Below are 14,961 nucleotides of genomic sequence, written 5' to 3' on the forward strand. Positions count from 1 at the left end.
TCATTGCTAGTGTACCAGGTTTAAAATCTTTAATAATATTTTTGTATATATCGTATTTTTCTTTCATGTTATTTATATATTTGTCAGTTATATCCTTTATAGCAGGAAATACTACTGACATATTATCTATTCGATCTATTAGTTGCTCAAATGTTATTTGTTTACTATTTTTGCATTTTGAATATATTTGTTATAGAACAAGCTCTGGATATAAGCATAAGTAATATTATAGTAGATGAATTACATAAAACAGGATAAACTATAAGCCTGAAGATATAATAAAAAACATCATATCTTCTTGTATATAACATCTCATAAATAATATAAAACTGATGGACATCCAATCATCTAAATGCGTCAACTATAAGACATTGTATCATTTCTAAATAATTATTTTTATAACCTTGATAAAGGATTCCTCAGGTCGTCTTCCATTCAATAAAATAAAAATATAAAAGACATCAAAAACCTATACTCAGATCAAATAACTTAAAACTTAAATCAGATCATTATATAACTGTAACATCCAATAGATAATCCATAGATCAGTCTCTTGAATTGATAAGACGTATATGTAAATACTAATATCGTTTCATAACTCATATTCTTTCATAGCTACTTTTTTTTTATTAATATCCATACCACCACATTATTATTAAATCTATGATTGATTGAGTTATTGACTCTACAAATGATTCAGATTTGGTTGCTTCTTCTTCTGTAATTATAGAAGGACATAAGCGTCACGAACGTAGTTCTTTCTCACAAAAGGATACTAATAAAGGAAAAAAAAATCTAATAAAGCATCAAGATTACAAGCACTTGCTAAGCCCTGTAATTATTGTGGTCGTGTTTGGGTAAAAGGTCATAAGTGCAGCGAATTCTTGGAGTACAAAAATAAAATAAAAAACAATATGAGCAACATGAAGGTATCCCATATGGCTATAATGTTCAAACATGCTGTATATGATGATGATGTTATTGAAGGTGCTAATGTCATCCCATGAAGATATTAATTGTATGTTTTTCAGAATGTAAGCTATCTGAAAAAGAAAATATAACATAATTACTAAAGACTTTAAAAATACAAATACTCATATTATTTTTCTTATTATTGTTAATGATTCTATTAGAAAATCCTCATTGCTTGACTGTACTGCTCATTTTTCTGCCTATGATCAAAATTTTTGTATAAGAAATAAAATTCCAATTGTTGTATCTTCAGCAATAAGTTAAAGACACAATAAAAAAAATGAATAAAAAGATAACAAGTCATTATTCAGACATTGACTATTCAAAGATAGTTAAAAACTAATACCAACTATCCTTTCATTTAATGATTAAAAAGCATTTATATGTATATGTTCAAAAATTACTACTTAAGGCGCACTTTGCTCAGCTACGTTTAAAATTGAATTTTTATTATTATTATTATTTTTTTTTTTTTTTTGACCAAATGAGCACATAGCATTTTTCATCTGCTGTATTGCCCTAGTCAGTTCTAATAGTATATAAGTAAGAAAAACCCTCTTTTGAGACAAAAGGGAAAAGGATAAAAGTATATGTGTAAAAGGATAAAATAAATATAACGAGTTAGACAGAAATAAAGTAATTGGAAAAACTTTGCTCAGTTACATGATTTTAACCTAAAACAAGACGATTGTAAAATCTTATTAGACAAATTCATTTTTATTGTAGATCGTTGAAAACTTTCAAATGAAACAAAAATATTATATGTATATTCTTTTTAAACTTTCTCAAAATTATTACTAAACATTTTTCAAAAGACAAACGTAAAGTTGAATAGGACACATGTTTTTTTCATTCAAGGCCTAACTATTTATTAATAGAGCGATCCCAACCTGTTGAATATATAGCGATTTAGAAATAGATTTCAATGAAATACAGCAAGACAGACAAATCTGTGAGAATTCCATATAGCTTATTAAAGGTAAAAATAAAGATCAAAGTAAATAATAGCTTTTTTTATAGTTTTAGTAATATAATTCATCAAGAGATATTGTTTTGATGCATCATAGAATAAACATCAGTTCATGTTTAGGAACCAATACTAAATACACGTCTCAAACGTTTTATTATTAACAAGCGTCATAAAAAGAAGAGAGGTTCTGTTCAATAAAAAACAATATAGCTTTATTTGGTCCAAATATGCCGACCTAATCTTTACTTGATATAAAAGAGACAATTGATAGTTGATATGGTTGTGTTTTTGAATATCCACTTGAGGTAAGAGATTCTTCAAGCATTATATTTCCTTTGATTTTTTTTTATATTACAGTTTCTTTGACAATTACTAATGAAGGTATGGTGCATCAAAATCGTAGGATATATATTGATTCGGTAGAGTATACTGCTGCTCTTACTTTCAAAACCTCAGGAAAAAAAACCCCAAGATGTCCTAGCCTAGAGCACTGCCGCTACTGGTGCAAAAATAAGAATCACCTTAAATTGCGTGATACTGGACGTATCCCAATGTAGCCAAAGCCAGAACAGACGTCTGGAATCAGCTGCAGTATACAGTCATCTATAAGAATTTTATTAGACTACTATAAGTAAAAGATTTAAAATAAGCTTATTATCACTCACCAATTTGTTTCATTTGAGTAATTCCACACATTGCAAAAAGTGGGATCATCTACTGGCAATTTTAGAGCACCTATTGGACCCATAGAAGTTCAAATTTGCGTGAATCTTTTTGAATTTGGTCCATTTAAGTCCTAAGCAAAATTTAGTCATGTTAATCTGAAGGTAAATTTACTTTATTAAGAGCTAGTTCTAGCATTTTAATTTGTGTTCTTTTAGGCGAATATCCGCACAAATCATCTCCTGGCTACTATAATTGTTTTGCCAAATGTATTGTATTTACAACGTTTTAAAAATGTAATGCGTTGGCAATAACAATAATCAAAAGGAAAAAGGTACCCTAAAAATTATGACGTATATTTCGTGGTTTGAATACACACACTACCAATTAAATTAAAAAAATTGAGGCTCAATCAAACGCAATCAAAGCCCTTATTGACTCAGTAAGAAAACTAAGATTTTTCCACCCTTTTCAAAGCTAATAATAAAATGAATTATTTGAAGAAAAGCATTAAAGAAAAAACGCTTACGATTAAAGATTTCTTCAAAGATTTAAACGCAGCATATAAAAATGATGATGATAAAGCATTCAGAAAGCTTATCAAAAAAATGCCACAGTTTTATAATGTTTCTAAGAATAAAGACCTGATAGCATTTGCCCAAAAAATGAAGGCATCAAATTTTGGTGTAAGCAAATTCTAATTTCTATTTAATAGTCGATTAAATTTATTCTAAAATTTTCATTAGATTCTTGGAAGCAGGGAAGCTTACGAACATTGGAATGAGACTATAAAGGAGAGAAATATTTTGAAAAGGGTATATGCCCATTTGAATGAGGAAGAGCAGATTACGGATGAAATTGTTCAAACCACCTCAAAAAAACAAAAAGAAATAGACAGTGCTTCACCAGCAAAAACAATTTCTAGATCTCCCAGTAATATATCTCAATCTTCTTCTGTAATTTTGGCAAATATTTGGTCTATTTGAGCTGACTTTCTGACAGTATTTTTAACAGAAGATTATGAGACAGACATAAACTGATATAGGTAATATGAAATTTATTGGATATGAAAATGTATGTTAATTTCTGTTTAGTTTGGAATATTTGGGTATATAATCCAAGATGGGGACAATATAGGAAATAATCAAACTAGAAGCAAGTACCCAAAAAAATTAGCTTCTGTCACGAATAAGATGCTGAAGAAAGAGGAGCAATGTGTTTCTTTAAAATTTAACTCGCTTTATAAGATTTTTTTTTAATGCATTAGTAAGTTGTCTAAATATTATATTTTTGGCTGACGACAAAGTTTACATCTTCATAATAGACCTTTTCTGTTGACAAATGCCATACGCTACTATTAAAAAACTCTTTACGTGTCAAAAACACGAATGATTCGACTTTGAGTTTCTGTAATAATTTTTTCTTAACTTTGTAAGTTAGCAAATATCATTCTTGTCTTGATTTTTTACAAAGTTAACTTATTTATTATTGTATTATTTTATAAAGTGTAACTCAAGTTTTTTACATCTGATGATATATGTAAACAAGAATCTATATATAACTCTAGAGTAATGTGTAGGTTTCTAAATACTGTTGTTATGGCCACACGTAGTTGTCGTTTTATTCCTGGTGAGACACGCCTCCAAGCAATTAAACTTGAGTTAAAGCGCCATGAACTATCCACCGGTAACTATTATAATGCCGATGGTATTATTGTTGATAAAGAGTCTGACTTGGAATTGGTGCTTTTGGAAATATCAGGTCCTTTTAACTTGAGTGATATTTCCAGAGAAACAACTGATCATATAAAAGATGCATATGGTCTATTAGCGATGCTACACACAATTGCTTATAAATAGATCTATGCGGATGTGGATACTGAGGGTAGAGCTCGCATTTGGTCTTTTAGTTTGGTTAAGAAAGAGTTATATGTACTCAACCGAGTACGAAGCGCAAAGTTACCAGCGAACCAGGTAGACTGCAAGGAAGAGCTTATCAATGTTACAAATACAATGTGGGAGCTAAAGGTTAGTAAACCATTCTTAAGATCAGTCGATTTATATTAAAATATGATACTTAGTACCTATTTTTTTCTAAAAAAAAAGAACATTATTGAACATTCTTGTGAAACACTAAAGAAAATCAAGCAGTCCCATGAAGTAAACAATCAAGCAATAAAAGAGAACCTCCCTGGATCTGATAAAATAACAACATTTGTTGATAAGACAAAGATAACAAAAGAATAAGACAGAATAAATCTGTGAAAACTTTGTATAAAACTTTTATTATCAAAATGAAAATTAAAAATTAAAAAATGAAAAAACTGAGTTTTCAAAAGATGAGTGCAAAATGGATCCTTATTTATATCTTGTGGAGAACGGGTTACTTCGAGACAGGAACAGAGTGAAGATATCTTGAAAGAAGAATATTTCCCATAGAATAATTAAAATTATTGTGTTAGAGCTCTAGTCTTTGCCCTGACTGAGAATTAATCTCAGTTAACTCTAATAAACATTAAATTATTGGTGCTTGATTTAGCCGGTTATTTTTCTTGAAACAAAATAATAAAATCTCGTTTGTTCATACTTGTGAATGATATAGGAAAGACACTTTTGATATATAGATTTATATTCTAACCAGCTTCTTTATGTTATATTCATTCCTCAATGTACTACTTAAATGAATTTCATTATATTATATAGTGTATTCAATTAGAATAGAGTTCTCATAGATAGTATATGATTATATTTATAAGTTAGTATTTTAGACAACATTAAATAATAATGCATATATATAATTAATAGGTATAATCTATAATTCATATATCTTTATCATTAATAACTCCTTACACTATGTTTTTCTTATCATTATTTTGTAGAGTTAGTATTTATTATAACATTATTTTTTCTCATCACAAGAATGTCTTATAAACTGAAATCAAATACTATTGTATGCATAAAGTGTATAACTAATAACTATAATATCATCCGGTTCTTCATGACTCTGATTTGTACATTATAAGATATTATGTAATACATCATTATATACACAACAACATTAAATAATTATCTAACCAATAATGCTGAGGTGAAGTTATCTTCTCGAGTATCAGATCCGGATGATATATTTCCTCTCTTTTAATATGCATTAATAACTTATGTTTTATAACTCATATGCTTCTATAAATGATAACAACTATAAATATTGTAATAACCAATTATGATATATCCTATAGTTATGTTCTAAATGTTAAATATAAATACTCTTATTTACTTTTTTATTATTAAATTGCTTATTTCATACCTTGAAGATAGAATGGGACAAATTGATGTCGACTTAATAATTTAGGGCTTAGCTTTTGAATATGCAGAGATAACCATACAGTGACTCACAAAAGTGTGGCAATGTTTTATGATTTTTGGCTTTCCTTAATGCACAACATAAATGAATAAAGATACATTAATAAAAGTATTTTTAATGGAAAGTTGACAAAATTTACATTATTTTTATAGCTTCTTAGTCTCATTTACATGCATGAATGTTTATTTCAATAACGATCATGTAATTTTATACGATTTAGCCAATTTGCTGCATAATAATTTTTTTTTCTTTTTTTACAAAATACACCATTTTTTTTATTTTAAATTATATTAATATTATTATTGAATTAACAAAAAGGTTTACTTCCTATTTCATATCGTTTTTCTCTCAAATTCATTACTAATTTGAATAACATTTGTGCATCCTTTCCATTAACACATAGATCATTACATACATTAGAATGAGACCAATTCCTTAAGATAAAAAGACGGATATTTTAGCAAAAATTAATGCTAAGGAGTCTTATAGGGATATTTCGAAGGCAATGGGTGTGTCAATTAGGACAATTGGAAGAATTGCCAAAAAAAAATCAAATTAAGATTAACGTAAAAGAAGGTAGACCAAAGAAGATTAGCCCATTACTTGGAAGATTGATTGCGCGATCTTTTTATACTGGTCATTTTATCACTGCAGTGGATGCTGCCCGGAACTTACATGGTCAAGGGTATGATATTTCCGCGCAAACCATTCGCAGATTCCTAAAATCGTCCGACTTTGATTCGAAGATTAAGAAATCTGCATTACCATTGACGAATGAACGTAGACGAAATCGTCTAAAATGGGCCAAAGCTCATAGAAACTGGACGGTTGAGGATTGGAAAAAGGTCATCTTTAGTGACGAAACAAAAATCAATTGTTTGGGTTCAGATGGAAAGCAATGGACATGGGTTAAAAAGGGTGAACATCTAAAAGACCATAATGTCAACTTTAAGTACAAAGGTGGGGGTGGAAGCTTAATGGTATGGAGTTGTTTCACGCAACATGGTCCTGGTTTTATTGCCAAGATTGAGGGAAGGATAGACTCGCAATTATACTGTGAAAGATTAAAAGGTGACTCTATGGAGATGCTCAAGGATTATGGCCTTTGTAAGAAAGATGAAATCCTTCAACAAGACAATGATCCGAAGCATACATCCAAATATACAAGAAATTGGTTCAAAAGAAATAAAATAAATGTCCTTGAATGGCCATTATACTCACCTGATCTAAATCCAATTGAAAACCTTTGGTTTTATTTGAAGTGCAGGCTTGCTGCCTATGATAGGCCACTAAAAAAACATGTGTTTTGAGTATAAAGATAAGGAAGAAGAAAAGACAAGTCTGTGAAAACTATGTATAGTTTATTGAAGATAAAATAATACAAAAAATTGTACAAGAAGAAAATAATATGGAAAAATGACAAGTGCTATTTATATGTTTTTGTAAAGTAAGTCATATTAATAGGAGTGTGATTTAGATAAGTGAATACTGCTATAATAAAGCCTTTATGCACAAATATGCACAAATTTTGTCTCCGAATAACTCTGCATGCAGTATGCAGATTTCTGCCTGAGCTGTTGCTGATATTAAAAATATACACGATTATTGTCTTTGGGATGAGCAACGCGTTAATATTAATTTACAGTGAATATTCCCACTATAACAATATTTAACATTATGGATGTATATATAATATGTATGACTTGTATAAGTAATTATGTAATTCAAGATAACAGTCATAAACCTATTGAATTCTTATTATTATTACATAATACATTGTATATAATTATTTTTAATGCTCGAATGCTCTAACAGTGACTATTATCAAAACTGAGTGTAGAATGAATATTATACTGTGAAGTACAATACACTAGTTTATTCAAATAAACTCTTTATTATTTAAATAAATGATAGTTTTGTGATATTTCTTTTAAAATATCAAATAAAAATATTAGAAAATAAAAATAATAATAAGACAAAAGAGTCAACGAGACCGAACAATAGTTCTAAAGTCAATTATTTTATTTATGAATTTAAACTGATGGGGTATTTATAAGAATTGTTAAAGAGGTCTGAGGATAGGATGTGAATCAGAAAAGTATTAGTTACGACCGAATTAGGTATATTGTTGACAACAAAGTGTTAGTGATTTTAATATTATTAGATGGAGCGGATCAAGAGAGAGTTAGGATAGAATTTCTTAAATGAATTTATGATCCGCATGTTTAATCATGAAACATGACATTATAAGTCAGCTCATGACAAGTTTATTTCTATTAACTTAGTTGTAAATACGACTACAATAATAACAACATGGATGAGTTATGGGAGCGAGTTGCTGATGTTTGGTACCATAAAGTTACAGCTGAACTATGCTTAAAACACATAGATAGTATACCAAGACGTGTTGAAGCAATAATTAAAGCAAAAGGTGGTACTATCAAGTATCAAACATACACTAACTCAAAAAATGGTTTCAATGTTTTCACTTTATGGCATTTATGACGTCTATATAACTTAAAAAGCGGACAAGGACTGTAAAGCTAGTAGATAATAATCTTTAACTAATAAGGCAATAATATACAAAAAAGGAATACAGTCACATGAGCTAATTTTGCGTAATCGCAGTTTTAAATGAGCGATCCATTGAAATCATTTTTTTGAGTATAATATAATTTTTATGAATATTTTGTTTTTCCTCCTTTAGCTTTTATGACTGCTTCAATACGATCCGGCATACTATCAATGTATTTAAGACACATCTCTTTTGTTACTTTTTTGTACCAAATATTGGCTACACGTTCCCATAATTCATGCATACTTTTAGGGGGTTCTTCAAAACTATATAATTCGCGTTTTAAAAAATACCAGAAATTTTCTATAGGATTTAAATCTGGCGAATATGCTGGCCAATTGAGTACTTCAACATGATGATCTTGAAGCCATTTGGTAGTCATTTTAGATGTATGCTTTGAATCATTATCATGTTGAAAAACAACATTCTCAACTTTAAGCCCATAATCTTTTAGTGTTTCGAGGAAATCGCCTTCAAGGATTTCACAATATAACTTGGAATCCATACCACCCTCAATTTTAGTGATAAAGCCGGGTCCTTGACTAGTAATACAACTCCAAAGAAATATACTTCCTCCGCCATGCTTGTATTTATAGTTCAGATTATGGTCCCGCAGAGGCTCTCCTTTGTTGACCCAGGCCCATATCTTGCCATCGGACCCCAAACGATTCACTTTTGTTTCATCACTAAATACAACCCTTCTCCAGTCATGTACAGTCCAATTACGATACGTTTTTGCAAACTGAAGTCGTTCTTTTTTTCGCTCAGATGTCAATGGCACAGATGACGGTTTGACATCAGATTCGAAATTTACATCTTTCAAGAGATTACGAATAGTTTGCGCACTTACTTTCTTACCTTCTCCTTGAAGTCTCCTAGCTGCTTGTGCTGCTGTAGTAAACTGACCAGTTGCAAACTTTCGTAATATTAATCTACCCTCATTAATGCTGAATGTTCCATTACGACCATGATGGGCATTTCGAGTAATGCCGATTTCTTTCGAAATGTGACTAATCGTTGCAACTGAGACACCTGTACGCTTACTAACGTCAGTATATTGAACGCCATCACGAAGAATACATTCAATGTTTTGCTTGATTTCAACAGAAATGGGCTTCAAGTTTTTTTATAGATTGGAATTCTTAATTGGAGAAAAATGAATAAATGAACAAACAATAAAATACCTGCCGGGTCCCTCATACTCATAGTACTTATTTTCTCAATAGCATTCACATATACATGAAATTAGTAAATTTATGAGAAAAAAATAGAAAACTCAAAAAATGGTTTCAATGGGGTGATCATTTTTCAAAACCAGTAAGTTGACCATATAGCACGTGACTATGAAGAAATTTCTACCAAAAATGGAAATATATGTGTACTATTACTGTGTTCAATTTTTAGCCGTTTCAGTTTAATGATGTGAAGAAAAAAGAAAAAACGGAATTTTTAGAGAACATTGAAACCATTTTTTGAGTTAGTGTATAACAATTTTATCAGATCCAGGGAGGTTCTCTTTTATTGCTTGATTGTTTACTTCATGGGACTGCTTGATTTTCTTTAGTGTTTCACAAGAATGTTCAATAATGTTCTTTTTTTTAGAAAAAAATAGGTACTAAGTATCATATTTTAATATAAATCGACTGATCTTAAGAATGGTTTACTAACCTTTAGCTCCCACATTGTATTTGTAACATTGATAAGCTCTTCCTTGCAGTCTACCTGGTTCGCTGGTAACTTTGCGCTTCGTACTCGGTTGAGTACATATAACTCTTTCTTAACCAAACTAAAAGACCAAATGCGAGCTCTACCCTCAGTATCCACATCCGCATAGATCTATTTATAAGCAATTGTGTGTAGCATCGCTAATAGACCATATGCATCTTTTATATGATCAGTTGTTTCTCTGGAAATATCACTCAAGTTAAAAGGACCTGATATTTCCAAAAGCACCAATTCCAAGTCAGACTCTTTATCAACAATAATACCATCGGCATTATAATAGTTACCGGTGGATAGTTCATGGCGCTTTAACTCAAGTTTAATTGCTTGGAGGCGTGTCTCACCAGGAATAAAACGACAACTACGTGTGGCCATAACAACAGTATTTAGAAACCTACACATTACTCTAGAGTTATATATAGATTCTTGTTTACATATATCATCAGATGTAAAAAACTTGAGTTACACTTTATAAAATAATACAATAATAAATAAGTTAACTTTGTAAAAAATCAAGACAAGAATGATATTTGCTAACTTACAAAGTTAAGAAAAAATTATTACAGAAACTCAAAGTCGAATCATTCGTGTTTTTGACACGTAAAGAGTTTTTTAATAGTAGCGTATGGCATTTGTCAACAGAAAAGGTCTATTATGAAGATGTAAACTTTGTCGTCAGCCAAAAATATAATATTTAGACAACTTACTAATGCATTAAAAAAAAATCTTATAAAGCGAGTTAAATTTTAAAGAAACACATTGCTCCTCTTTCTTCAGCATCTTATTCGTGACAGAAGCTAATTTTTTTGGGTACTTGCTTCTAGTTTGATTATTTCCTATATTGTCCCCATCTTGGATTATATACCCAAATATTCCAAACTAAACAGAAATTAACATACATTTTCATATCCAATAAATTTCATATTACCTATATCAGTTTATGTCTGTCTCATAATCTTCTGTTAAAAATACTGTCAGAAAGTCAGCTCAAATAGACCAAATATTTGCCAAAATTACAGAAGAAGATTGAGATATATTACTGGGAGATCTAGAAATTGTTTTTGCTGGTGAAGCACTGTCTATTTCTTTTTGTTTTTTTGAGGTGGTTTGAACAATTTCATCCGTAATCTGCTCTTCCTCATTCAAATGGGCATATACCCTTTTCAAAATATTTCTCTCCTTTATAGTCTCATTCCAATGTTCGTAAGCTTCCCTGCTTCCAAGAATCTAATGAAAATTTTAGAATAAATTTAATCGACTATTAAATAGAAATTAGAATTTGCTTACACCAAAATTTGATGCCTTCATTTTTTGGGCAAATGCTATCAGGTCTTTATTCTTAGAAACATTATAAAACTGTGGCATTTTTTTGATAAGCTTTCTGAATGCTTTATCATCATCATTTTTATATGCTGCGTTTAAATCTTTGAAGAAATCTTTAATCGTAAGCGTTTTTTCTTTAATGCTTTTCTTCAAATAATTCATTTTATTATTAGCTTTGAAAAGGGTGGAAAAATCTTAGTTTTCTTACTGAGTCAATAAGGGCTTTGATTGCGTTTGATTGAGCCTCAATTTTTTTAATTTAATTGGTAGTGTGTGTATTCAAACCGCGAAATATACGTTATTATGATTGGTTGATTCCCCATATACCGCCGTCGGACTTTGACAGATAGAATTTCCTTTTATTGTAATATCACTAGTAGTGATATCCTATAGCTAAAATATATTGGGTTTTCCAGTTTATTAGGAACAAAGTAGAGAACCAACAAATAGAAGTAGAGTACAATCTATCGTTTAGAATTAATAGGCAAAATAAAAGAAGATTTAAGCCGATAGTAAAGGATTCAGACGTGAGAAGAAAGAAGTCAAAATTATGCATAATTTGTGAAAATAGAAGACGTCGGCATAATTAGTTGACAACATGAGAAAATCAAAAATACAACACTTATGCATCTTTACTATAATCACGATTTTCCCTGTTGTCACATAAACTTTATTGTTGTAGCAAATTTAATATAAATATCGAAAAATTATTAATTTTGAATAAAGATAACCATTAAATATTATAAAAACGTAATTATATTCTTTGTTATTTTTGCTTAATACTATCTGAAATTTTACTCTTTCGTACCTCAAGAAGTCAAGAAACGACAAAGTCAGTTTTTTTTTTCACTAGTAATATATTAGAGAGCCATTCCCATAAAAGAAAATTGCATTTTTCAAAGCCCGACGGCGGTATATGGGGAAGGATCCAAATGGAAATTGCTTTATAAGTATATTTAAACTCAGACTGAAACTGAAAAATGTTACGCTAATAATAAATTTTTATTAATGTATTAAAATTTAGTATTTTGTATAGCCCCCTTTAGCTTTGATAACTGCTTCAATTCTTGATGGCATACTATTATAGTAAGGCTCCATATCCTCTTTGGTCAATTTATACCACTCTACCTCAACTCGTTCCCATAATTCATTTATGTTTTTTGCATGTGTTTGATATTCACCTAATTTTGACTTTAACTTGTACCAGAGATTCTCGATTGGATTCAAATCCGGACTATTTGGTGGCCATGAACAGAGATGCTTCACATGATTTCGTTCAAGCCATTTTTTAGTCATGCGAGACGTATGCTTTGTATCTCCATCTTGTTGAAGTATATACTCTGTCTTATTCAGACCATAGTATGCTAAAGTATCCATATAAGAGGTCTCTAGTATCTCAATATAGAATTCTAAATCCATAGTATTTTGGAGTATTCTGGACGCGTAACCTGGCCCAAATGATGTTATACAACCCCACGTCATTAAAGAGCCTCCACCATGCTTTAAAACTTGCTTATAGTTATGTGGTTGTGCCGGATAACCCTTTTGTCTCCAAGTATATACTATACCATCAAACCCCTACAGATTTATTTTTGTTTCATCTGAGAAGATAACCTTCTTCCAATCCTCCACAGTCCAGTTTTGATATTGCTTGGCCCATTTTAACCGTTTTTGTATATGCTTATTACGTAAGAATACCCTTTTCTGTTTTATCTGCGCATACAATCCAAGCCTTTTCATCAAATTTAAAGTTGCCCTGTAACTCAGAGATATACCAACTTCAAAGAGCCATTGTTTTGATAGCAAAAAGTTAAAGAAAGAGAAAAAGACAAAAGACAAGTCTGTGAAAACTTCGTGTAGTTTTTTTATTGAGAAAAATAATACAAAAATTGTACAAGGAAAAATTATGTGAAAAAGTAAAGGGTTATTTATATGTTTTTGCAAGGTAAGTGATATTAATAGAACTATGATTTGGATAAGCAAATATTGCTATAATAAAGCATTAGTCATAAATATTTTCTCCGAATAATTCTGCCTACAATAAAATCTATTTTTATTCTTTTCTGCCTGAGCTGTCGCTGTTACTAAAAATATTAAATTATTATTTCTGGGGTAAGCGACGCGTCAATATTAATTCACAGTGAATATGTCAGCTATAGCAATACCAATTATTTATATGCTACTATTATTATTATTACATAATATAATGTATATAATTATTTTTAATGCTCGAATACTCAAACAATGACTATTATCAAAACTGAGAGTAGAATGAATATTATGCTGTGAAGCGCGATATATTAGTTTTATTTGAATAACCTCTTTATTATACAATAAATGATGGTTTATTTCTATTAACTTAATTATAAAGGCTACTACAATCACAACAGCCATATCTGTACCTATCTTGCTGTTTTTAAGTATCCTTGACGTACTTTAAATCTTAATGCATGACTAGTAGTTTGACTGATATTTGAGGGTCGACCTGGTGACGTATGCGGGGCAGTAGGGAAATATGCAGATTTAATACGATGTACTGTCGCTTTTGAGACACCAGTAGCTTTAGCAATATTACGTAAGGATATACCTTTATTTATAAGCGATTTGACATCATTAATAATATCTTTTGGGATTGTATATGGCATAATCGAACGATAAATAAACTAGAAAATAATTGTAATAAAAAAGAGGGAAAGAAGTGAAAATTTATGAACACTTATATACTGTTGGATGTCTAAGTAATATTTACGTCATGTTTATGCAAAAAGGAGGAAGTAAAAATAACGTTTTAATGAATCATTGTTGCTATATTGATGAATAATGCATTCGAACAATTACATTAAAATTAGATTTTTCTAATTTTCTTTATAGTACATCATGCATAGTCACAGAAATAAACCTTAAATAATACTATTTTTGGCAAGCTTTTCATCAATAGTAGAATCAATTAAATTGGTTTGGTCAAACAGGAAATTTGCTTAATAAAGAGTTTTATGGAACAATTTGTTCACTTAGTGTACATCAATATATACACAACAATGTTAAATAAAAATTATATCATATTTTTATGTTAAAAAAAAAATGTTCAGTCAAGCATACAGAGGATGACAAGACGGCAAATATAGAAAACACTATCATCTACAAAAAAGATGCTGACTGTGAGATTCGAACTCACGCCTCTTGCGAGACCGCAACTTGAGTGCGGCGCCTTAGACCAACTCGGCCAAATCAGCAGATGATTTTGTCCAGTCTATTAGCAACGAAGTGGATAAGCAGCCAATAGAAGTGCCACTGCAAAAAGTTGGCGTACGACGTATTAAAGTACTATACGTCGTACGCCACAATTTAAGCACCGATTTTTTAAATTGTTTATTTC

General features: G+C 30.1%; 5 protein-coding genes and 1 non-coding gene across 6 annotated transcripts; 2 read left to right on the top strand and 4 right to left on the bottom strand.

Annotated features, from left to right (window-relative positions):
• Positions 1–3,093: 3,093 nt before the first annotated feature.
• On the top strand, positions 3,094–3,591 carry BX663DRAFT_487464 (uncharacterized protein; the record flags this gene model as incomplete). Its single annotated transcript, XM_051524747.1, has 2 exons — positions 3,094–3,291; positions 3,352–3,591. 2 exons carry the CDS (start codon positions 3,094–3,096, stop codon positions 3,589–3,591), a joined length of 438 nt encoding a protein of 145 aa, XP_051381748.1.
• Positions 3,592–4,125: 534 nt separating this feature from the next.
• BX663DRAFT_436919 (uncharacterized protein) lies at positions 4,126–4,851 on the top strand (the record flags this gene model as incomplete). The annotated part of the gene is made up of 3 exons (XM_051523208.1): positions 4,126–4,426; positions 4,496–4,632; positions 4,711–4,851. Coding segments are annotated over 3 exons (579 nt in total), but the record flags the coding sequence as incomplete, so codon positions are not given.
• A 5,166-nt stretch (positions 4,852–10,017) lies between these two features.
• Positions 10,018–10,715, bottom strand: BX663DRAFT_437069 (uncharacterized protein; the record flags this gene model as incomplete). The annotated part of the gene is made up of 3 exons (XM_051523214.1): positions 10,018–10,131; positions 10,209–10,345; positions 10,415–10,715. Coding segments are annotated over 3 exons (552 nt in total), but the record flags the coding sequence as incomplete, so codon positions are not given.
• Positions 10,716–11,894: 1,179 nt separating this feature from the next.
• BX663DRAFT_514011 (uncharacterized protein) lies at positions 11,895–12,229 on the bottom strand. The gene has a single exon (XM_051528229.1). It carries the CDS (start codon positions 12,139–12,141, stop codon positions 11,959–11,961), a length of 183 nt encoding a protein of 60 aa, XP_051381751.1. The 5' UTR covers positions 12,142–12,229; the 3' UTR covers positions 11,895–11,958.
• A 1,758-nt stretch (positions 12,230–13,987) lies between these two features.
• BX663DRAFT_436841 (uncharacterized protein) lies at positions 13,988–14,230 on the bottom strand (the record flags this gene model as incomplete). Its single annotated transcript, XM_051523205.1, has 1 exon — positions 13,988–14,230. One exon carries the CDS (start codon positions 14,228–14,230, stop codon positions 13,988–13,990), a length of 243 nt encoding a protein of 80 aa, XP_051381752.1.
• Positions 14,231–14,735: 505 nt separating this feature from the next.
• Positions 14,736–14,818, bottom strand: BX663DRAFT_t88. The gene has a single exon. It is a non-coding gene; the product is annotated as a tRNA-Leu (tRNA).
• Positions 14,819–14,961: the final 143 nt, after the last annotated feature.

Source organism: Cokeromyces recurvatus (assembly GCF_025118155.1).
Source record: "Cokeromyces recurvatus strain NRRL 2243 chromosome Unknown BX663scaffold_17, whole genome shotgun sequence".
In the NCBI taxonomy this organism is placed as follows: domain Eukaryota; kingdom Fungi; phylum Mucoromycota; class Mucoromycetes; order Mucorales; family Mucoraceae; genus Cokeromyces; species Cokeromyces recurvatus.